The sequence below is a fragment of the Mirounga angustirostris genome, unplaced genomic scaffold (genome assembly GCF_029215605.1).
Source record: "Mirounga angustirostris isolate CCGP_5_RB_7025 unplaced genomic scaffold, mMirAng1.0.hap1 SCAF_8, whole genome shotgun sequence".
Taxonomy (NCBI): domain Eukaryota; kingdom Metazoa; phylum Chordata; class Mammalia; order Carnivora; family Phocidae; genus Mirounga; species Mirounga angustirostris.
The window spans coordinates 4466770-4488260 of record NW_026991716.1 but is presented as its reverse complement, the minus strand read 5'-3'; the positions used below and the strand labels follow the sequence as shown (position 1 = coordinate 4488260).

The 21491-nt window shown below is 48.9% G+C and overlaps 2 protein-coding genes across 4 annotated transcripts in view; one reads left to right on the top strand and one right to left on the bottom strand.

Annotated features, from left to right (window-relative positions):
- Positions 1-8469, top strand: part of MRS2 (magnesium transporter MRS2) — a 33263-nt gene extending 24794 nt beyond the window's left edge. For all 3 annotated transcript variants that reach the window (XM_045866297.3, XM_064597096.1, XM_064597097.1), the window contains 2 exons: positions 6199-6312; positions 6855-8469. In XM_045866297.3, coding sequence (XP_045722253.2) covers positions 6199-6312; positions 6855-6965 — 225 coding nt within the window. In that variant the 3' untranslated portion in view covers positions 6966-8469. The remainder of the gene's footprint in view (positions 1-6198; positions 6313-6854) is intronic.
- Positions 8470-10383: 1914 nt separating this feature from the next.
- The window catches only part of GPLD1 (glycosylphosphatidylinositol specific phospholipase D1), a 54423-nt gene continuing 43315 nt past the window's right edge, over positions 10384-21491 (bottom strand). Inside the window, exons 15-25 of the mRNA XM_045866100.2 lie at positions 20124-20234; positions 18845-18919; positions 18600-18756; positions 18019-18160; positions 17227-17332; positions 17049-17142; positions 14350-14526; positions 13858-14018; positions 12602-12628; positions 12444-12494; positions 10384-10516 (exon numbers count right to left, since the gene is read on the bottom strand). Coding sequence (XP_045722056.2) covers positions 10430-10516; positions 12444-12494; positions 12602-12628; positions 13858-14018; positions 14350-14526; positions 17049-17142; positions 17227-17332; positions 18019-18160; positions 18600-18756; positions 18845-18919; positions 20124-20234 — 1188 coding nt within the window. The 3' untranslated portion in view covers positions 10384-10429. The remainder of the gene's footprint in view (positions 10517-12443; positions 12495-12601; positions 12629-13857; positions 14019-14349; positions 14527-17048; positions 17143-17226; positions 17333-18018; positions 18161-18599; positions 18757-18844; positions 18920-20123; positions 20235-21491) is intronic.

Here is a 21491-nt window from a genome sequence, read left to right as displayed (position 1 = left end):
ATGGAATGTCTTTCCATTTCTTTGTGTTGTTTTTAATTTCTTTCATCACTGTTTTATAGTTTTCAGAGTATGGGTCTTTCACTTCTTTGGTTAGGTTCATTCCTAGGTATCTTATTATTTGGGGTGCAATTGTAAATGGGATTTTTTTATTTCTCTTTTTGCTGCTGCTTCATTGGTGTATAGAAATGCAACAGATTTCTGTACATTGATTTTGTATCCTGCAACTTTACTAATTCATGTATCAGTTCTAGCAGTTTTTTGGTGTCGTTTTTAGGGTAGGGTGTGTTTTTTTTTTTTTAAGGATTTTATTTATTTGAGAGAGAGCATGAGAGAGGGGAGGGTCAGAGGGAGAAGCAGACTCCCTGCCGAGCAGGGAGCCTGATGTGGGGCTCGATCCCAGGACTCCAGGATCATGACCTGAGCCGAAGGCAGACGCTTAACCGACTGAGCCCCCCAGGCGCCCCAGAGGGTAGGGTTTTCTATCTGTAGTATCATGTCATCTGCAAGTAGTGAAAATTTTACTTCTTCCTTACCAATTTAGATGCCTTTATTTCTTTTTGTTGTCTGATTGCTGTGGCAAGAACTTGCAGTACTGTGCCGAATAAAAGTGATGAGTGGATATCCTTGTCTTATTCCTTAGGGTAAAAGCTTAGTTTTTCCAGTATGATGTTTGCTGTGGGTTTTTCATATGTGGCCTTTATTATGTTGAGGTATATTCTAAACCTACTTTGTGGAGGATTTTTATCATAAATGGATTTTGTACTTTGTTAGATGCGTTTTCTGCATCTACTGAAATGATCATACAGTTTTTATCCTTTTCTCTTGTTGTGATGTATCATGTTGATTGATTTGCAGATATGGAACCACCCTGGCAACCCAGGAATAAATCCCAATTGATTGTGGTGAATGATTGTTTTAATGTATTATTGGATTTGATTTGCTAGTATTTTGTTGAGGATTTTAGTTCTCTTTTTTGTAGTGTCTTTTCTGGTTTTGGTGTCTGGGTGATGCTGGTCTCATAGAATGAATTTGGAAGTTTTCCTTTCTCCATTTTTTTTTTTTTTAATAGTTTGAGAGGAATGGATAATTTTCTTTAAATGTTTAGTAAAATTCACCTATGAAGCCATCTGGTCCTGGACTTTTATTTTTTGGGAGTTTTTTGATTATGGATATAATATCATTGCTGGTAATTGGTCTGTTCAGATTTCCTATTTCTTCCAGATTCAGTTTTGGGAGGTTATTTGTTTCTAAGAATTTATCCATTTCTTCTAGGTTATCCAATTTTTTGGCATATAATTTTCTATAATATTCTCTTACAGTCTTTTGTATTTCTGTGATGGTGGTTATTATTTCCTGTTTCATTTCGGATTTTATTTATTTGAGTCATTTTTCTTTTTGATGAGTCTGACTAAAGATTTATCAATTGTGTTGATTTATTCAAACAACCAGCTTGTTATATCTTCTTGTTGGATTGTCCCCTTTATTATAGCGTCCTTCTTTGTCTCTTGTTACAGTCTTTGTTTTAAAGTCTTTTTTTTCCGATATAAGAATTGCTACCCCAGCTTTCTTTTCACATCCATGTGCATGATAAATGCCTCTCCATCCCTTTACCTTCCATCTGCAGAGCTTAGGTCTTGAGATGAGTCTCTTGTAGGCAGCATGAGATGGGTCTTGCATTGTTATCCATTCTCTTCACCCTATGTCTTCTGATTGGAGCATTTGGTCCACTTACATTCACAGTAATTATTGATAGATATATACTTTTTGCCATTTTGTTGCTTCTTTAATGGTTGTTTTTGTAGTTCTTCTGTGTTCCTTTCTTCCCTTGCTCTCTTCTCTCATTATTAGGTGGCTTTCTGTAGTGTTACACTTGGATTCCTTTTTTTTTTTATATTATTTTTTGCATATCTATTACTGGTTTTTGGTTTGTGGTTACCACTGGTTAGTATATAACATCTTCGCATATAGCAGTCTGTATTAAGCTGATGGTTACCTAAGTTTGAACCCATTCTTTACTCTTCTCCCCCCCACATTTTGGGTGTCATACTTTACATCCTTTTACTATGCATCCTTTGACTGACTTTTATAGATGTACTTATTTCTACTGCTTTTGTGTTTCCTACTTTTCATACTCTCACTTACAGTCTCTCCTTTCCACTCAAAGAGCCACCTTTAACATTTCTTGTAAGGCTGGTTTAGTGGTGATAAATTCCTTTGTTTCTCTGAGAAACCCTTTGTCTCTCCTATTCTGAATGATAGCCCTGCGGGATAGAGCGTTCTTGGCTGCAGATTTTTCCCTTTCAGGACTTCGAATTTATCATGTTACTCCCTTCTTGTCTGCAGTTTATGCTGAGAAATTAGCTGATAGCCTTGGGGTTTCCTTTGTATTTAACGTCTTTCTTTTGCTGCTTTTGAAGTCCTCTCTTTATCACCACTTTTTGCCATTTTAATTACTAGGTGTTTTGTTTTTTTTTTAAGATTTTATTTATTTATTTGATAGAGAGAGGGAACACAAGCAGGGGGAGTGGGAGAGGGAGAAGCAGGCTTCCCACTGAGCAGGGAGCCTGATGCGGGGCTCGATCCCAGGACCCTGGGATCGTGACCTGAGCCCAAGGCAAGATGCTTAACGACTGAGCCACCCAGGTGCCCCTCGGTGTTTTTTTTTTTAATATTTTATTTATTTATTTATTTGAGAGCGAGCATTTGGGTGGGGCAGCAATAGGGAGAGGGAGAAGCCAACTCTGATGAGCAGGACCCTGAGATCATGACCTGAGCTGAAGGCAGGCTCTTAACTGACTGAGCCACCCAGTGCCCCAGTTACTATGTGTCTTGGCATGGATCTCCTGGGTTGATTTTGTTGGGCTATTTCTGTGCCTCCTGGATCTGGATTTCTGTTTCCTTTCCCAGATTCTAGAAGTTTTCAGCTGTTATTTCTTCACATAAATTTGCTGCCCCCTTTTCTCCTTCTGGGATCCCTATAATGCCAGTGTTACTACACTTGATGGAGCCACTGAGTTCCTTAAGTCTGTTCTTGTTTTGCATAATTTTTTTTTTTCTCTCACCTGTTCAGCTTTACTTTCCATGACTGTCCTCCAGGTCTTCTGCTTCCTCTAGTCTACTAGTTATTCCATCTAGTATATTTTTAATTTCATTGATTGTGTTCTTCATCTCTAAATGGTTCGTTCTTATCTCATTAAGGGCCTTACTGATGTCCTCCACTTTTAAGTCCTGAGTATATGATCATTACTTTAAATTCTCCATCAGGGGGTGCCTGGGTGGCTCAGTTGTTAAGCCTCTGCCTTCTGCTCAGGTCATGATCCCAGGGTCCTGGGATCGAGCCCCAGCCCCGCATCGGGCACCCTGCTCCGCATCAGGCTCCCTGCTCGGCGGGAAGCCTGCTTCTCCCTCTCCCACTCCCCCTGCTTGTGTTCCCTCTCTCGTTGTGTCTCTCTCTGTCAAATAAATAAATAAAAAATCTTAAAAATAAATAAATAAATTCTCCATCAGGCATATTGCTTATCTCCATTTCACTTAGGTCTCTTGCTGTGACTTTGTCCTGTTGTTTCACTTGGGACATGTTCCTTTGTCTCATTTTGTCTGCCTCTTGGTGTCTGTTTCCACGTGTTAGGAGAGTCAGCTGTGTCTCCTGCTCTTGAAGGTGGTGGCCTCAGGGGAAAGAAGTTCTTTCTGCCTGCAGCGCAAGGTCCCCTGTTCACCAGAGCCTGGTGCTTCAGGGCTGTTCTCTGTGTGCTGTGTGCACCCTACTGTGTGGCCAGGCCACGTGTGTGCAGTGGCTGTTCCTGCTCCCTGTGGTGGTAACGGGTCAGTCCGGGGCCACCTCGGGCTTCGGTTGGGTCAGAGCAGGCATTTGCCAGAGCTGCGAAAGCACCAAACTGCAGGGTGCCTTCCCTGCATTGTCCCCCGAGAAGCCTGTGTGTGTGGTCAGGGCCTGCAGTCTGACCAGCTGGCTGCCCCTAGCCCACCTTGGGGGCCACACTCAGTGTGTGGTTAGCTTCCCTTCTCCCGGGCAGGAGGTGCTTTGGAGTGGTGCTGGCCCCTATGGGGGCAGCTTGCATGTGCCAGGCTGGGGGTGCTGCATTTGATGGGCTCTTGCTTTGGAGGGGTGGATGCAAACCCCCACCCCCCAGGTGTGGGAGGCTCGGTATTAGCAAGGTTTGTGTGGGTCTTCTGGGGGATGGGACCCTGAGCTGGGACTGAGGCAGGCCTGGCTGGAGGCTGCGGATGGGAAGCTCAGGGGTGGGAAGTTGGGTGCAGTGTAAGCAAATGCTGCTAGTTCCCCCAGGCAGCTGGGGGGGGGGGCAGTGGATACCACCTGCAGGTCCTTTGTTCCTGGAGGCGTCTCCCAAGATCTCTGTCTCTCCAGAACACTCTGAGATTAGCAAACGACTCTCCCACTGTACGCCCCAGGTGTTTTTCAAACTGCTGCTTCTCTGCTGTATCTCCCCAGGCTGTTAGTTGTGTTGTCTCTTTAATGGTGGGGACTCAGTTTCCTCTCAGCCTCTCCGCTCTCCTGAAGTTGAGCCTGGTGATTTTTAAAATTCCAAGTTTTAAGTCCTGCTGATTGTAAAAACTCACGGAACTCAGCCCCTCTGGTTTTCAAGGCCAGATGTTACGGCTAGTCGTCTCCCAGTGCAATAGTCTGGTGCTCCCCCTTCTCTGTGCTGGCAAGTTCCTTCCTCCGGTGGGCAGCCCCACAGTTTCATTTAGCTCCCCACCAGGTCTCCGTACTTTCTGCCCTCATGGATGTGGCCCCTTCTCCCACTTACTTGTGGAGTCTGTTCTGCCAGTCTTCAGGTCCTTTTCTGGGTTTACACTGATGTGAGTGTCGTCTGGTTGTACCTGTTGAGCTTCGGGTCCTCCTACTGTGCCATCTTCCCACAATTTCTGTGTGTGTTTGAAATTTCAAACTTGGTTGGAACTTAACCCCCCTGGTTTATCACATTTTGGCATTCTCAAATTTTTATTCACAGGTGGATTGTGGAACCAGTCTACAGCAAAGACAGTAGTAGTCTATTCTTCTAAATCTCATTTAAACATAATTTTTGCTTAATAAACTAGGCCCTCTTTTTGGATAATTAGAAATATATTCACCAAAAATAGTTAATGCATGTTAGCATTTGTCGTCCTGACGTATGTCTAAGTTCATGTTCCAAAGAGATGGGTTTTTCCTTCATATATGGTGTGCATTTCCGCCGGTGAGAGCTAATCGCTTGTGTAACACACTGCTGTGGGGCAGGGGGGGTCCCACTCTGGAGCTACCTGGGCTGTGGTTGATAGCCGGCTGGTAGCTGTAGACCGGGGGGTCTGTGGTTCCGTCCACGGAGGCATGAACATTACACTGACAGAAGAGTACAAGCTTGAAAATGACAGGAAAAATGTTTACCGTAAGTCAGAGGTTCCCAAACTTTCTTGGTTCATGATGCATTTAGTGTCTAGTGTCTTAGTAATTTTTTCATAGGATTACTAGACCAAAAGTTGTTACCTAACAAGTTGTTTATGAAGTAGCTAGGTCTCTTCTGCAGATGTCATTGTGTTTTCCTTGAAAACTTAAAATAATCTGGGGTGTTGTGATACCCAGGACACCTCAGCTCACAGCTTAGGAGCTATGCCTATAAGCAAAAAATTTAAATTCAGTTGTATGTCCTCTGTGATTAGAACTATTAACATTTGTATAAACGTAAATGAAGATTGGGAGGGAACACAAAGTAAAAGTGGTTATTATGTTTGGCTTATAGATGATTTTAAAATATTGAAGCCCTTTTATATCATGTTTCCCTTCTAATTTATTCTCTGATTCTCTGGGTATCAAGGCTTGTTCTTCGGTCCTTTCTATAGGAAAGAGCTGTACAAACAACGGAAGGCTTCTTTAAGGGGCGCCTGGGTGGCTCAGTCGTTAGGGGCATCTGCCTTCGGCTCAGGTCATGATCCCAGGGTCCTGGGATCGAGCCCTGCATCGGGCTCCCTGCTCTGCAGGAAGCCTGCTTCTCCCTCTCCCACTCCCCCTGGCTTGTGTTCCCTCTCTCGCTGTGTCTCTCTGTCAAATAAATAAAATCTTTAAATTAAAAAAAAAAAAAAAAAAAAGGCTTGTTTAAGCTCTGGGGCTACCATAGTATGGGAATTGTATTGCTAAGGAACCTGAGCTTTTGTGATTTAAATTAACTCTGTGTTCTCTTTTAGGACCACAGAGTGTTTTGGCTGATTACAGGAATTATGTTTATGGGAAGTGGCCTCATTTGGAGGCGTTTGCTGTCATTCCTGGGACGACAACTAGAAGCTCCTTTGCCTCCCGTGGTATGAAGGGTCTGGGTCGCAGCAGTGTAGCCGAAGGTTATGGTCTGGGTCTGCAGGCCGACCGACCGCCTGAGCTGGTGGTGTCACTGGCTTTGTGACCCTGAGCAAGTGATTTCATTTCTACATCTGTCGGTCAGGTCAGTGGCAGTGGTGTCATAGAGTTAGTGGGAGAATTAAATAAGCTGTGGAAAGTACTTACTACTGGGACAGTGCCTGGCCCGGTGAACAGCTTAGTGCTCTATGCAAAATACATCACTCTGGGATGAGCATTCTGCATTTAGACAGATGTTGGCAATTCTGCTGCAGGCTTTGTCATAGCTCAGATTGAAATTTAGAAAATGTAGTGTTCTCATTAAGAAAAGATAGAAAGTTTACCCTTTTTCTTACCTTTCTATTCCCAATTTACGCCAGGAATGAATACTTAGCGTACTGACACAGGGCTTGTAGTCTCCCCTCATCTGCTCGTCACCTTTCCTTTTACTCATGGCATTTGTTTTAAGACAGACCCAAACTAAAGTGATTAATTTTCCTGCTCTATTTAGATGGCCTCTTTACCCAAGAAGTCCCTTCAAGCAGACAGAAGGCTGGAAATGAAGCACAGCTTCCGGCCCGACGGTCTTGGATCAGGCAAGAGCGTCCTGACAAACCGTTAAGAGACATCAACACAGGAGAGACCGGGTTCCTTTTCATGGTAGTCACAGGAAACTTCTGGTACTCTTTTTCTTTTATAGAGTCAGACACTTGAAAAAAAATCACTAAAATTGTAATGTCTGATGATAAAGATATCATGGCGCACTCCACAATGCTGGAACTTAACTGCATTTTCAAAATTGAGGAAAGAAGCAAAAACCTTAAAATGCTGTTTTTATAGGCATGTGAGAATTGATTGTTGTATAGATTTTCTGATTTGTACATGTCTCAGGCCAAGCAAAGCCTGAAAACTTGACAGGCCCACAGTGGCGAGATCAGGTAGCAGTTCTTAGTAAGGGGATCATGTTCTTGGGAACTTTGTCTCAGGTAAGATAGGAAAATCCATAAACGAACTCTGAAAGTTTGTGCTTTAAATCAGCCTGTAACGTACTGTATTTTCTTGTATGTGTCCCCCTTTTATGGATTCCAGTTAATCAAGATTTTATTCTCTTGACCCCTGAAACTATTTTTCTCTGCTTGGCTATAATGGAAGCCTTTGGAAGTAATGCTGAAACTATTTCCATCCTGTTACTGCTCTTAGGTCACTCCCTGTCTTTAGAGTAGATGAAAGTGTACGTAGCCCAGTTAATCGATATGCCTACACCTCAGAGGTTCGAACTTCAGAGTGTCCAGAGCAGCTCTTCTACGACACATGATAATGTTGGGCTTACCTGCTACTGTAATAGGATGTCATGGGAGGCAGTTTAGGAGTCCATTTACCAAGTAGTTTCGTGATGGGAGTAAAAATGCTATTCCAGTAGCTGGTTCGGGAGAAGACAGAGTTGTACCTTTCCCCACTCCCATGTGTGGTTAGAAGAGGCCACTAGAAGCTGGAGGATGCGGTGGCCAGGCTGGGTTGGTCTCAGCACACAGTGGCCCACTCGGCACCTCCCTGTGGGTCAGGGGCACGCTTGAGGTGTGGGTGTCAGAATGTGGGAATACAGAACTCTCTAGCATCATAAATGTGATGACTTTGAAGACACTTTGATAACCTTTCCCTCTCATGGGACACTCCACTTTGTCACTAGGTAACCTATCATTATGACTTCGCTGTGACATGGGAAGAATTGAAAGCCCAAGGGGCTTGATTTGACTCTGATCAGGCACAGAATTTGGGCCTTTTTCTTTTGGGTGTGAGTTTGTGGAATAATTTTTTTTCCAGGAGCAACTACCTCTTAAGTGTGATGTAGAGAAGTTAACTGGTGTTTTATAAAGTTCTTGAAGGTGGTTAGATCAAGGAAGATTTCAAAATGTCAACTCACTCTGCTACCTAAGAAGTTAGGCGATTTTAAATTTTGAATTAAAATGAGCACAAGTGTTTGGTTATGTGAGCAAGCAGTCTTATTCTGTTTAACAAGGTCAAGGAATGATATTAGACTGTTTTTGGAAGGCCTCTAAAGAAATGTGGCTGAAGATAGCGAACTGTGAGAAATTAACCACTAAAATAAAAAGCTTTTGGGCACGTTATTCCAAGAATTGTACACAGCTTTATTTTTGGAGTTACAATACTTTTTCAAAGATTTTATTTGGCGGGGGAGAGGGAGAAGCAGGCTCCCCACGGAGCAGGGAGCCTGATGCGGGGCTCAATCCCAGTATCTTGGGATCATGATCTGAGCTGAAGGCAGATGCTTAACCAACTGAGCCACCCAGGCGCCCCTGGGAGTTAATATTTATCTAACAAACTTTAATAGATTTACTTTCATTACTTTAGTAATACCATGGAGCTGGTCTAATGGTACATGGACAGGGCATTCAGAGATCGGAGTTCATTCCCAAATGCACTCCAAATCTCTATAGGTCTGTGATTCAAAGGCATGGAAACCATGTTGATCGTGAAGTCTCGAAGCAAGTTCTTACATACACAGGTAATAGAAAAACAATCACAAATATGTACATCTGTTCCATGACCTTTAAGTTCAGATTTGTGTTAATCGAGATTAAAACCGTACAAGGTATTTCCATTTTTGTTAAGCATTTCGGAATCCATGCTTAGAGCTACAGTTAATACTTAGATTTAAAACGTAACCCACCTCTGGGGATAATGCACTGGACCCTGTAGACCAGTTTGTACATCTTTGCCATCCAGGTTGACCTTTGATAGTAGGACTTGGCACTTTTGAATACGGGATTAAGATGGTTAAATATCCTGTATAAATCCTATGTGAGAACTTGCTTCTGTCTGGTATGTTTAGACATTGAGAATGATCGTGTGTCAACACAGGCCCTCTTGGTCAGGGAGGTGGTGAGAGAGAACACAGACTTGTAAGGAAGAGGCCCGGTACGCTGCAGTTCATCAGCATGTTCTACTCAGTTAAGTCATTCTGGCCTCTTTCATTGTTCCCCAAATGAAACCAAAGGGTGTCTGTGCTTTTTTGCTGTTCCCTAGGGAACCGGCAGCCAGCACACTCTGTAAGAGACTGTCACACGAGTCATCCGAGGTGCTATCTAGGGGCGTGTGCCCACTCTTCCCTCTGTACTCCCCTTACGCTCACAATGTTAACTTGAGTAGCTTTCCCTTGATTTCTAATTTAACTTGACTCCTCAGCTGGATTCCTGTCTTCTTTGAACCATTCTCTACACTGCCTCTAGAGAAGCTAGAAAGGGTTCTTGCCATCGCTTATTTTGCTCCCTGATGGCTACAGAAGCCGTAACAACGCCTTCACGTGTTCAGTGAAGCTGGAAGCCTGGGTCGACAGCTTTCCGTCGGAGATGCCCTTCCGCAGGGCCTGCAGATGAATCCCGCGTCCCTCCCAGGCGGTGGCCTCAAGCCAGAGGGCGTGCTGGCAGGCTGGGCACGGCTTGTACCAGCCCAGTGCCACACGGACGCCTCTTAGAGGAACCAGGACCCATGTCGAGTCACGGGGTTCAACTGGGCGAACAGCCGCTTCTCAAAGGCAGTTGAGGGCGCTGAAAGGTGAGCTTTGAGTGTCGTGTTTGTCCTTCACTCTCTGACGCCCTGTGGAGTTGTGAGGTTCTCCCTCACCCCCGTACTTCTCACTGTGCTATTTCCCTGCTCACTTTTTCCTTGTATACTGTGCTTTCTATTTCACCTTGATTGGAACGGGTTACCAATTCTAAAAGGACATTTTTAGGAGAAATGGACAGATTTTCGTAAGAGCTAACCAGAGAGTCCTTTCCAGGCATCAGCCCTAGGTATTCACGTGAAGGGGAAAGCAGTTGTAGGGCAGGTCTGAGTCCCAGGTTTCAATACGGGGGAAGCAAGGAAGGAAGCGCTGGAAGGGGACACAAGTAAGCAGAGCATCTGTCGTCATTCCCTGGGAAGAGGCCTGTCTCCACTCCAGGAGCCCCACCTCTCGCAGGATCTACTCAGGCTCCCCTGGATGGGCCCCTCTCCCACCAGAATGTTCACCCTGGAGATGACTTGGCACAGGGAGGGGATGCAGAGTAGGAAGGGGTGGTGAAGTCTTTAATGGAGGTCGAAGCTATAGACGTGCAGTGCCCCGGAGAGTCGGGCTCCCAAAGAACTCCTTCCAGCAGCAACGACAACTTGGTTCTGTAGGGGACACAGAACAGTATGTTGATCATGCCTGTGAAGCTCCTGCCCTAGTCCACGCATCCTGCTGTGCTCGGGTGACAACAGAGATGGAGATGGGTTAGTGCCACGAGGTTTCAGAGACGCAGACTAAGGCAGCTCGGCTCAGGTGCAGGCCGAGTCCTAATTCCAGCCCGTTGCTGGAGGCTCAGTGAGTGGCCACTCTCATCCTCAGACTGTCCATGTCCACTTGTCAGCAGCACCAACAATCCCAGGTAGGTGTCGTGCAAGTGAAATAGTATGAACGTTCACCACAGTGAACTGTAATGACAAAGGTGAACTTGCAGTGTTGTACAGAAAGGAATCAACTGTGAATTACTTTCAGATCTCTAAGTAAGGGTTGATAGGTGTGTAATGTCTAACTTTCAGAAAACGAATTTTAAGAGTAAGCCAAGCTTAGGGTCCCTGGGTGGCTCAGTCAGTTAAGGTTAAGCGTCTGCCTTCAGCTCAGGTCATGGTCCCGGGATCAAGCCCCACACATCCGGCTCCCTGCTCAGCGGGAGTCTGCTTCTCCCTCTCCCACTCCCCCTGCTTGTGTTCCCTCTCCGCGCTGTCAAATGAAATCGTTAAAAAAAAAAAAAAAGACTAAGCCAAGCTTATGATGTAATCTGTCACCAGACCTTTTGAGATTCCCCCCATAAACTTTATAATCCATCGGGTTTTTCTTCTGGATAACCCTACATTTTAATTACCAGGCTTGCCTACAAATAACATTCAAGCAAGGGACACTTGAACTGTGGGCCACCAGAGGGCAGTGTCCCCAAATGCCCGTAAACTGGAGCCAGGTCCACCCCACTCTTTAGCCCTTGGTCCTATCCTGATGTGCATTTTATTCTACTTCCCATGTGTGTAAATGATGTTTTTCCTCAAAGGTGGGGACTTTGTCTCAGAGCCTGCACAGTTCTGTGCAATATCCTAGAGTAAACGAATGTATTCAGTGGTCTAGCTGGAGATGAAGATAAACCCTTTAACTGCTGTATCCATTAAAATCCACAATGTGCATACCCTTTGATCTAGCAATCTTCCAAGAGTATCATTAGCAGGGATATTATATAAAAATATACAGCTGTGCAAGAATGCTCACAATAGTAAGAAAACTGGAAATAATTTCAAGTAAATGTGAGAAAGTGAACCGGATAAAATAGGGTGCATCTGGACAATACTCTGCAGCCCTGAAGAAGGTAGCTCCACGTGTATTTGAGAGGAAGCAGGATACACTGCGGTATGCGAGCAGGAGAGAGTTTGTCCCTAGAGTCCTACAGAAACCCCAGAGTCTGGAAGAACATTAACAGCAGCTGTCCGACGTGGCAGGGGTTTGCGAGGTTCCCTGAAGGGCCCAGACCAGTATTCATGCGTGAGGCTCCAGGGGAAAGCGGTCTCTGAGGCCGCCGGCCAGCTCGTCCAGTAGTACGCAGCCCCGAGGAAGCCACAGACACTGAAATTTAAACTTCATTTCTTTTTTCTCCAATTTAGCTCACGGGCTGTACAGAACTCGAGGCAGCCCACAGGCTTAAGTTGCCGAGCCCTGCCCTCGGGGATGAAACTGGGAAAGTGATGGGACTGTGTGTGGATGTTTTTTTGTGTTTTTCTTTTTTCTTTTTTTTTAAAGATTTTATTTATTTATTTGACAGAGACACAGCGAGAGAGGGAACACAAGCAGGGGGAGTGAGAGAGGGAGAAGCAGGCTTCCCGCAGACCAGGGAGCCCGATGTGGGGCTCGATCCCAGGACCCTGGGATCATGACCTGAGCTGAAGGCAGACGCTTAACGACTGAGCCACCCAGGCACCCCTTTTTTGTGTTTTTCAAACACAATCTGAACGATAAAATGAGATCATCCACACCCCGGCCTTAGCATATAAATGTGAGGAGTGCAGTCCTCCTGCTCACCTTGTCTTTTGACCGCACGGTGACCACAGAGCTCCCAAACCTTGAGCTTGCCTGTAAAACAGGGGCTGTTAATGGCCTTTGGAAGACATGCCATATTTGATCAGTTTAAATAATAAGGGAAAGGGCACCTTCGTGGTTTTCCCGTAGGAGGTACTCACCTCAGGAGAAATCAGTACGTACTCGGCCTGAGAGGAAAGGATGAGAGAGGGACTGGTTACTGGGGGTGTGGGTTTTAACTACACTCTAAGCCCTATGCTTTGTTGCCCTTTGACACAGGAACTTAGCTCAAGAAAATAGATGCACAGAGGTGTTTATACATGAATATTTGTATCCTTATTTATAACGGTGAAATGAAATGGACTAAGGGACTAATAGCCACTTAAGTAATGTTTACATAAACTGGCTTATCCACAGATAAAACAGTAGGCAGCTGGGAAATGTAGGAGAATGTAAGCAGGCATAGAGAAAGGGTTACAGGTAAGACAAAATCTCGTTAAAAATCGGGTACAATAGGTCACAGTTGTTAATAAAATACATTCACACACTCAGTGTAATGATGGAGTGTGTGTTTGGTGCAGAGCCCAGTCCTTTCATTTCCGAGCTCTGTGACCCAGAGCATCTTCCCCTCGGATCCTTTGTCTCCACCTGGCATAGTGCCAACTTACCAGCTTTGATGTGAGTTAAAGAAGGGGCTGGAGGGAGGGAGAGATCTGTTTAGCATAGTGCCAGGCACAGAGTAAAATGCACAGGAAAAAATACCGGAAGGATACACATCAAAAGGTTATTTCTGCAGAGTGCAATTCTAGGTAGAAGATGTAATTTTTAAAAAAACTTCAATTTTACAATTAAATTAAATAATGGGTTTTTTATGCCCAGGGAACCCTTAAGGAAACCCACCTGAGAAAAGGAATAAAAGCAGTGAAACAGGCGCCTGGTGGCTCAGCAGTTAAGCATCTGCCTTAGGCCCAGGTCACGGTCCCAGGGTCCTGGGATCGAGCCCCACGTTGGGCTCCCTGCTCAGCGGGGACCGTTTCCCCCTCTGCCCCTGGCCCTGCTTGTGCGCTCTCACTCTTGCTCTGCACTCTCAAATAAAATCTTAAAAAAAGGCAGTGAAACAGGAAATGAGACTGCAGTGGCCCTGGCCTGTCTTCCTCTGCTGTGGGCTCCCACCCAGGGGGCGGGCTGTGACCAGAAGCAGGTGACACCACGTCCAGAGACCGCAGCCACAGGTACGGAGCTGCAGACCTGCAAGAACGCAGGGCCGCCTGCGCCCACGAACACAGGCATGGGATTGTGTCCTGCAAACAGTCCAGGTAAAAACTCTTGAGGGTCTGCAGTGGACGCCATTTTACGAGGCATCACCAGGTAGCCTCCTTTGCCAACATGGCATAGATTTTGTACAGGCACATGTTACCTTCTCTTCAGGACATGGAGCTATCCATGATTTGCATCTGCCCGTCATGTCGCCGAAGGTGATGTGCTTGCCATTATAGACATAAACACGGCCGTCTTCCCCACCCAGCATTCCAGAGGTGACGTCCGTTATCCTCAGGGGCGCCGCCAGGATGATTTCATCTGCAAGCCATAGAAACCAGAAGGAAGGGGCTCCCTCCTGTCATCCTTTCCGTTGTCCTAACCCAACCTCCCCCAAGTCAGATTAGCGCGTCCTTCATGCAGTCCACCCTCCCCACCCAGCAAAGGCTTTGTTTCCTAGTTGATCATCCATGGATGACAACTGATGTGGGTGGCTCTCCTGGTACCGCCTTCAAGAAGTCTAGCTCGCTTGGCTCTGGTCTCGCCTGACTCAAAATAGACATAAAGGCCCTTGGACTACTGAGCTGTCCATTATGAGGGCAGAGGCTACATGATCCAAAGGGACTTGATCCTTGGCCCTGTTCTTTCCCACCTAAGCCATCACCATCCAGGTCACTCAAGTGCAGAACTCCACCAAATCGAGAGAAGCGGCGGTCCCCGCTGAAGGTGCTGAGCAGAGAAGGCTGTGTGTCGGGGGTCAGTTCATACATCCGAGTGGTTCCGCCCTGGTGCAAGGTCATGGTCAGGAATGCCACTTTGGACACCTCATCTGAAATAAACCAGGACATGGTATCTGCTGCCATCCCGGGAATGAAGAGAAGACAAAGCACCAAATGGAGGCCTAGTCTTGCTTCAGCCTTCCATACCTCAAGTGACACAATGGCTCGGGATCACAGAACAGGCGTCTTCGGTGGGAAGGTGCAGCAGGCTTGGGCACAGAGACCCAGGCGTGGGGCAAGCGCAGGGCTACCCCATCAGACGGCTCTGACCCTGCAGTAGCCTCCACACGACCATCTTCCCTTACACCGCGAACTGCCTGCGTCAGTCACGCTCCTGACAAACCCGACAGAGTCTAAATTCCGGCTCTAGCGTTTCCCCCACATGTCAGAGAACAGAGCTGTCATACAGTCTGTCCCACCAGCCGGACTCCCTCACGGGCCCCAGGGCAGGGGACACCGCTTTGCAGTGTGGCCCATACTTGCTGTAAGTCATACTACTTTGTGTCACTGACTTTCAGGATTACGGGGAAAGTCGAAACTCGAGTGTCGAACTTGTGAATGCCAAGACTCTTTACTATCAGCATAAAAGGTGTGGAAAATGCCCCCCCAAAATTATAAAGTTCTAGAACGTATATTGCTTTCTGGAGCTTGATACCCAACGTGTGTGTTAAAATGGAGATTGTTGCAGATTATATAATTTTATAGTTTTACATTTAGGCCATTTCTAACTTTTTGCTGTTATAATTAAGACTGTGATAAAGATCCTTTCCTGCGGTTTGGAGTAGTTCCTGAGAGCAGATTCCTAGAAATAGTCCAAAGAGCATCCAAGGGAATGAGCATCTTTTGAGGCCCTTGCCCTTCTGCCAAACCTTTCTGGAAGGGGCACCGTCAGTCCACCTGTCACCAGCACCGTAGGAATGCCCACCTCATCTCGGCCTCGCCATGTTTGAGTAGCATCGTTTTCATACTGAAGATACTCCACAGTTCCTCATCAGCACCCTAAAATTCCCACTAAATATTTAAGTGGTTCGTTGTGTACAGTGACCACATAGCTTCAGCGGGAGCCTGAGCCCAGGGGCAGAGGGACAGGCCTGACAGGGTCATGCTCCCGACCACCGCCCTCAGGGATCACCCTGCAAGTACATCTGACCGTTCAAAGTGCAGCGAGTCTGTTACCAGAGAGCCGTGATGCCCAAACTGCACTGAGGGATACTGATCCTGTCTCTCATAAATAAATACATAAGGTTAACTTGTATATAATACAGATACGTAAATTGATCTTTTTATCTTGTTGTATTTTGTAACAGGAAAATACCAAGACAGGAAGGACATTAAAACAAAGTCTGGAAAGCTCTAATCACAGCACTCCAGTAGAAAGAAAAGTGAAGCAAATAAAATCACTCATGTTGCAAGAGTTTGGAAAGAGCTCTGTGAAAGGGGGAAAACCCCAACTACTCCAAAGCTAAGTCAGCATCCGGGGTTACAGTGCTGTGTCCTTAGTCATGCAATGAAAAATCTCGCCATTCTGGGGTGGCTGGCCGGCTCAGTCCACAGAGCATGCACCTCTTGATCTCCCGGTTGTGAGTTCAAGCCCCACGCTGGGCGTGGAGCCCAGTTAAAGTGAAAGAAAAGGAAAAAAAACATCTAGCCATTCTTTTGCCCAATCCACTCTTACTATTCTAATGTTGTGTGCAAAAATCTTCCTGAAAAATAACTTGACAATATGTAAGGAGAGCCTTATTAGTAGACCCTCTAGTCCAGGAATTAAACTATTCAGGAGGCAAGAGTTTTCTGTACACTGACATTCGAGAGAGAAGATGGTATTCACAATAGTGAAAAATTGGGAGCATCCTAAATTTCAGCTTAAGTTTTTTCTTAAATATCTGGATAAGGGGTGATTTCTATATACGTTTTTTCTTTCCACAAATTTCTACAATAATAAGCATGATTCACTTTGAGCATCTTCAAGGGAGTAGGTTTTGTTTTGTTTTGAAGATTTTATTTATTTATTGAGAGAGAGAGAGTGACACAAGCAGAGGGAGAGGGAGAAGCAGGCTCCCCTCCGAGCAGGGAGCCCGATGCGGGGCTCAATTTCACGACCCTGGGACCCTGAGCAGAAGGCAGACGCTTAACGGCTGAGCCACCCAGGTGCCCAAAGGGAGTAAGTTTTTGTTGGCTTTTTAAAACTTTCCCGTAACACAAGTGATGTTTTATTAACATAAGTCCTCAGCAGACCTAGTCCCGGTGAACTGATGTGTAGAATTTTCTGAACACCGCCCCCCCCCTTGCTCCAAGCTCAGTGAGACTGGAGCTTTAACAACACACTCGATTACTTTCATGAGGGATTTTCAACAAATCTGAGGTGGATATTATAATTTGTGTTTTGCGGATGAGGATACTAATGCTCAGGTAGGTTAAGTAACTTCCCCCAGGTTATGCCGCTTGCTATTACCGAGAAAAGGAAATACAGTCTGGTCTGTCTGGCTCCAGATTTCACAACCTTCCCCCCAAGTATGTGGTCAAGAAGCCACCCGACTAAAAACGCAGTCATGTTTCCCGGCGCGTGACCTACCGTGAGTCGGGGCTCCAGCCAGCAACACTTGTTTCCGGGTCCCGTTCACCAGCACGTGGCCGCTGGACAGGGAAGCCCCCAGCTTCCCCATCGTCTGTGAAATGCCGTCAGTCGGCACCATGCAGCTCTGAGAGCTCTCCCCGGTGCCCAGTCTCCGTGGGGGGAGCGGCAGCCTTACCTTGTCTCCGGAAATGGTAAACCAGCTTTGGCGTTGTGGGGGCAAATAGCCATACACCCGTCCGAGGCTCTGTTTCTCGTCGTGAGCGTGGAACAGGTGGCCCAGGCTGGAAGGAAGCACACGCAGACGGGGGAGAAGAGCGGGCCGACTAGTCAGGGCCCGGCGAACACAAGCCCCCTCTGCCCCGCCCCTGCCATCCTGGGATCCTGGGATCCTGGCAGGGGAGCGGGGTGGCTTTCTGCTGATGCGAAGCTCACCACTCTGCCTCCCCACTGAGGGCAGGTAGAGGGAGGGCCACGGCCACAGGCTGAATCGTGTTCCTCCGGAATCCACGTCGGAGTCTGAACCCCAGCACCTCAGAATATGTGTATTTGGAGACCAGGCCTCAAAGAGGCCATCATGGTCTCTGAGGTCATTGGGGTGGGGCCTGATCTAGTAGGACTGGGTGTCCTCGTAAGGACAGACACCAGGTACAGGCGCAGACCCAGGAGAGGCCTGGAGAAGGCGACCCCCTGCAAGACAAGGAGAGAGGCCTCGAGATGGCCGCCGCCAACCCCGCGCCCTGGAGAAGACACATCCTCGCGGCTTCTGCTACCCAGGCTGTGGGACGGTCACAGGAGCCCTGGCAGGCTCATCCCCCTCCTAGCTCCTGCTTCAGCTTCCGAGAATCCGCCACCTTGCTGCAGAGCCACAGCTTTTCCTTGTGGGGTCTGAGCCCCCAGGCGGGCCCCCGCGGCAGCTGGCACCTGCCCCTCGTGCCCCGGGGTCCCTGGCCCCCACGGGAGCACCCACCTACTGGTGTTCCTCCAGGTTGGGCTCCCCACCAGCAGCACGGTTGTGTTGTTCACGCGGAGCCCGTGGAGGGCGTAGCCGAGCCAGGAGAAGTCCGCCTCACCTCGCACCGTCCAGTTGGCCGCCTCCACGCCCAGCTTTTCTACACGAGACAACCAGTGCCCTTTACCTTCCGTGGGAGGCTGTCACAGGACAAGCACATTTCTGGAGCTCACTTCTGTGCGGTGGAGGATGCAATATAAACGGAGACCCCAGCGGGCAGGTCGGAGCATCACTGGGATGCCTTCCGAGTTCCCAGGCTTCCATGGAAAGCCTCTGCCAACAACCTACGGGCTCCCTTTGGATCTGGACCTGGAAGTTGGACCCCTTTTTGTGTATCAGTGATTCTACCCATATCACCTGGATGATAAAGGTAGACACTCTTGTATCTTATCTGCAAGAGGAAGAGCTATTAGAAAATTTAGATGACCTGATAGTGGAAGGAGGGAGATAGGACAGAAGCCCAGAGGCACGAGGACAGACTAGAGCAGGGAGGTCTCAGGACGTCTCCGCCCCCCCTCCTCCCCCCTCACAAGCACTACCTTTGTGGCTCCAGCTGGGGTCGGAATAAAACGCAGCCACCATGCCCTTCTGTTTCCCTCCACCCGGCGCGAAAGGGGAGCCCATCACCAGATCGGGCTCGCCGTCCTCGTTCATGTCTGCGGCCACCAGCGTCCAGCCCAAGTTACAGTAGGTGTCCTGTAGGGGAACCAGGAGAGCACGTCACACTCAAAGGCGGACAGCAGGAGGCAGCGAGGTCTGGCCCTGGCCCAGGGGGTCCCCGTACCTGGCAGGAGATGGTGACGTTGGGGCCAGAAGACAGTCCTCCTTGTCTGGAGCCAAAGTAGACGTACACCGCACCCTAGGCCAAAGCAAGCCGCGGGGCGGTCACTCAGATCACCAGAGAGGGGGTGAAGAGGACCTAGATCACCTGAGTCCCCACGGTCGGGAGCTCAGCAACAAACAGGACAAGTGGTTTTTACGTCTCTCACTTGCATCAGCGTGTTGGAGCTCCCAACACTGAGACAGCCACTCCTGTCCTTTCACACCACACACACTTGTTCACTGCACCGGCTGGACAACCCGCTCGCCTCCCCACATTGAGGCCAGCTCTGTTTCTGGCTCGCCCACGGGGCCTTCCCCTGACCCGGCCGTGATTCCTCAGAACACGACACGGCGTGTGGCCAGCGTCCACAGCCCTGAGACGCATGTGCGTCATCATTCCCTGTCCTGAACCAGCTCCCATCTTGTAACTTGCTGGTCTCCACCCTCACTCATTCAAGAAGCATTTATGTTCCACCACGAGCCAGGTGCAGGGAAGACCGTGTAAGTCAGACCACACTCTGTCCTCCCAAAAAGCTGGTCAACGGGCCGTGACACCACGGTGTGGAAGGGACTAGAGGGAAAGGCTTGTGGTGTGGGGAGAGTGACATGGGGCCTACATCACGGGCTGATGTCAGCTCCCAGGTGGGTGCCCTGTCGCTCCTGAAGGACGAAGGGGAGAAAGGGCCTTCTCCATGTGTCCTCAGGCGAGGGGGCCCGTGGGTCCAGAGGACACACGGCTCACAGAATGGAAGCAGAGAGTGAGGAGACGGGGACAAAAGCGAGCTTGTGGCAGGTCGAGGTGATGAGGGGCCTTTGGCCTTCTGGGTCACATAGGGTGCAGGAGCCAGTGCCCTGCCATGTACAGGGCACACGCAGACGAGAGCCTGCGCTGTGGGACCCGGGACCTTGGCCAGGGCACAGGGATGCAGGGAGGTCTCCACTCGGCGGTGAGGACGGGGGTTCTCGAGTGGCTGGAACCCCCGTCCCCTCACCACCATTCAGTATCTTGGTGGGAGGGAGGGGGCGCAAAATCGGGAAACCCAGGAAGGCAGAACTAGGTGCCGCCCGGTAACCCAAGGTCTTGTCAAGAACCCAAACTGAGGGGCCCGAGATCATCTCCCCACAAAGGCGGGCCTGGTACATTTGGCTGGCTGCTTCCCACGGACCTTCCCCCCAGACGTTCCACCCACCCCTGCCTCCCCCTCCCCGACCGCTCCCCCCGCCAGCTGCAGCAGCTCTACCGTGTAGGCCAGCTTCTCAGAGCCCACCGACGGCGCTCCCACAGCCAGGTCAGGCACGCCATCCTTGTTGAAGTCCAACACGGCCAAGGACGAGCCAAACCGACCTGAGGGCTGAAGCGGCATCAGTGACCCACCCGGGCTAAGCCACAGCCTCCAGAAAAGCAGGCGACTCCCTGGGAGTACAGGGACCCGGGCACCCGACCTGGACGCTGAGGGCCCAGGGACAAATCTGCGGCCGCCAGAGCACGTCCGCACCCCGCCTGCTGGGTGTCTGCCTGGAGGGGACGAGGAGGGGCCAGAAAGAAAAGGGTCTGTTCTCACAAGTTCTGGGTTTTTCGAAAATGGTCCCACATGAAGGGCCAGGCTCCCTTGGGAAGTACCCAAAATAAGAACCCCATACACCAGCAACACTGGCTGCCATGTGACGAGCACTCGGAACGTTCGTCCCACGGGAGGGCACAGCGTGGACAGCACCTTACATGCACGGGGCAGGTACGCTCACTACCCCCGTTCACGGCTTACGGATGGGAACCCCAGTCCATTCGGGGACCCTGCTCTTCTGAGCTGGATTCTCTCCTCCTGCTCTCCAGAACCAGCCTAGTCCGCAAAGCCACTCCCCCGGCTCTCCTGCTCTTTCACAGCACAGGCGACAGTGAGCAGTCTTGCCAAGCGGAGGCTTGCCCCACACGCGTTCCCACGGCCCAGAACCCACATCAATCATGTATTGGCCAATCGGGCTACACCTGGCGTGCAGTGGCCTCTGGAGAGGAACCCCCCTGCGAGGCGGGAACTTGAAGAACAAGAAAGGGTTGCTCTGAGCACCAAGCACAGAGGGGCAGCCAGGGAGTAAGGGCGCCGGGCTTTGGTCGCCAGCTGCATGTCAAGCCCTCCCACGCGTCAACCCGGCGCTCCCTGACAAGCAGACTCTTCCAGCAGAGCCACGCCCAAGGCCGCTCATCCTCCTCATTCTCCAGACAGGGACACAGACAGGCTAACTGCAGGCCTAGGCTACACCCACGCCTTCAGCGGCCATAACACGGCACTGCCTCCTTCCTTGTCCCACGGGTCTGAGAGCGTGCATCCCCCTCCACAGGCAGAGCCCGGCCGGCAGGAGCCCCAACGCTCTGACACGGCACGGCTTTGTGAGGAAGCAAGGAGCAGAGACGCCTGGGCGGCTCAGTCGTTAGCGGCTGCCTTCGGCTCAGGTCATGATCCCGGGGTCCTGGGATCGAGCCCCGCATCGGGCTCCCTGCTTCTCCCTCTGTCTGCTGCTCCCCCTGCTTGTGTGCATGCTATCTGGCAAATAAATAAGTATCTTAAAAAAAAAAAAAAAAAAAGGAATGGGTAAACTTATTTTGGAACATTCTC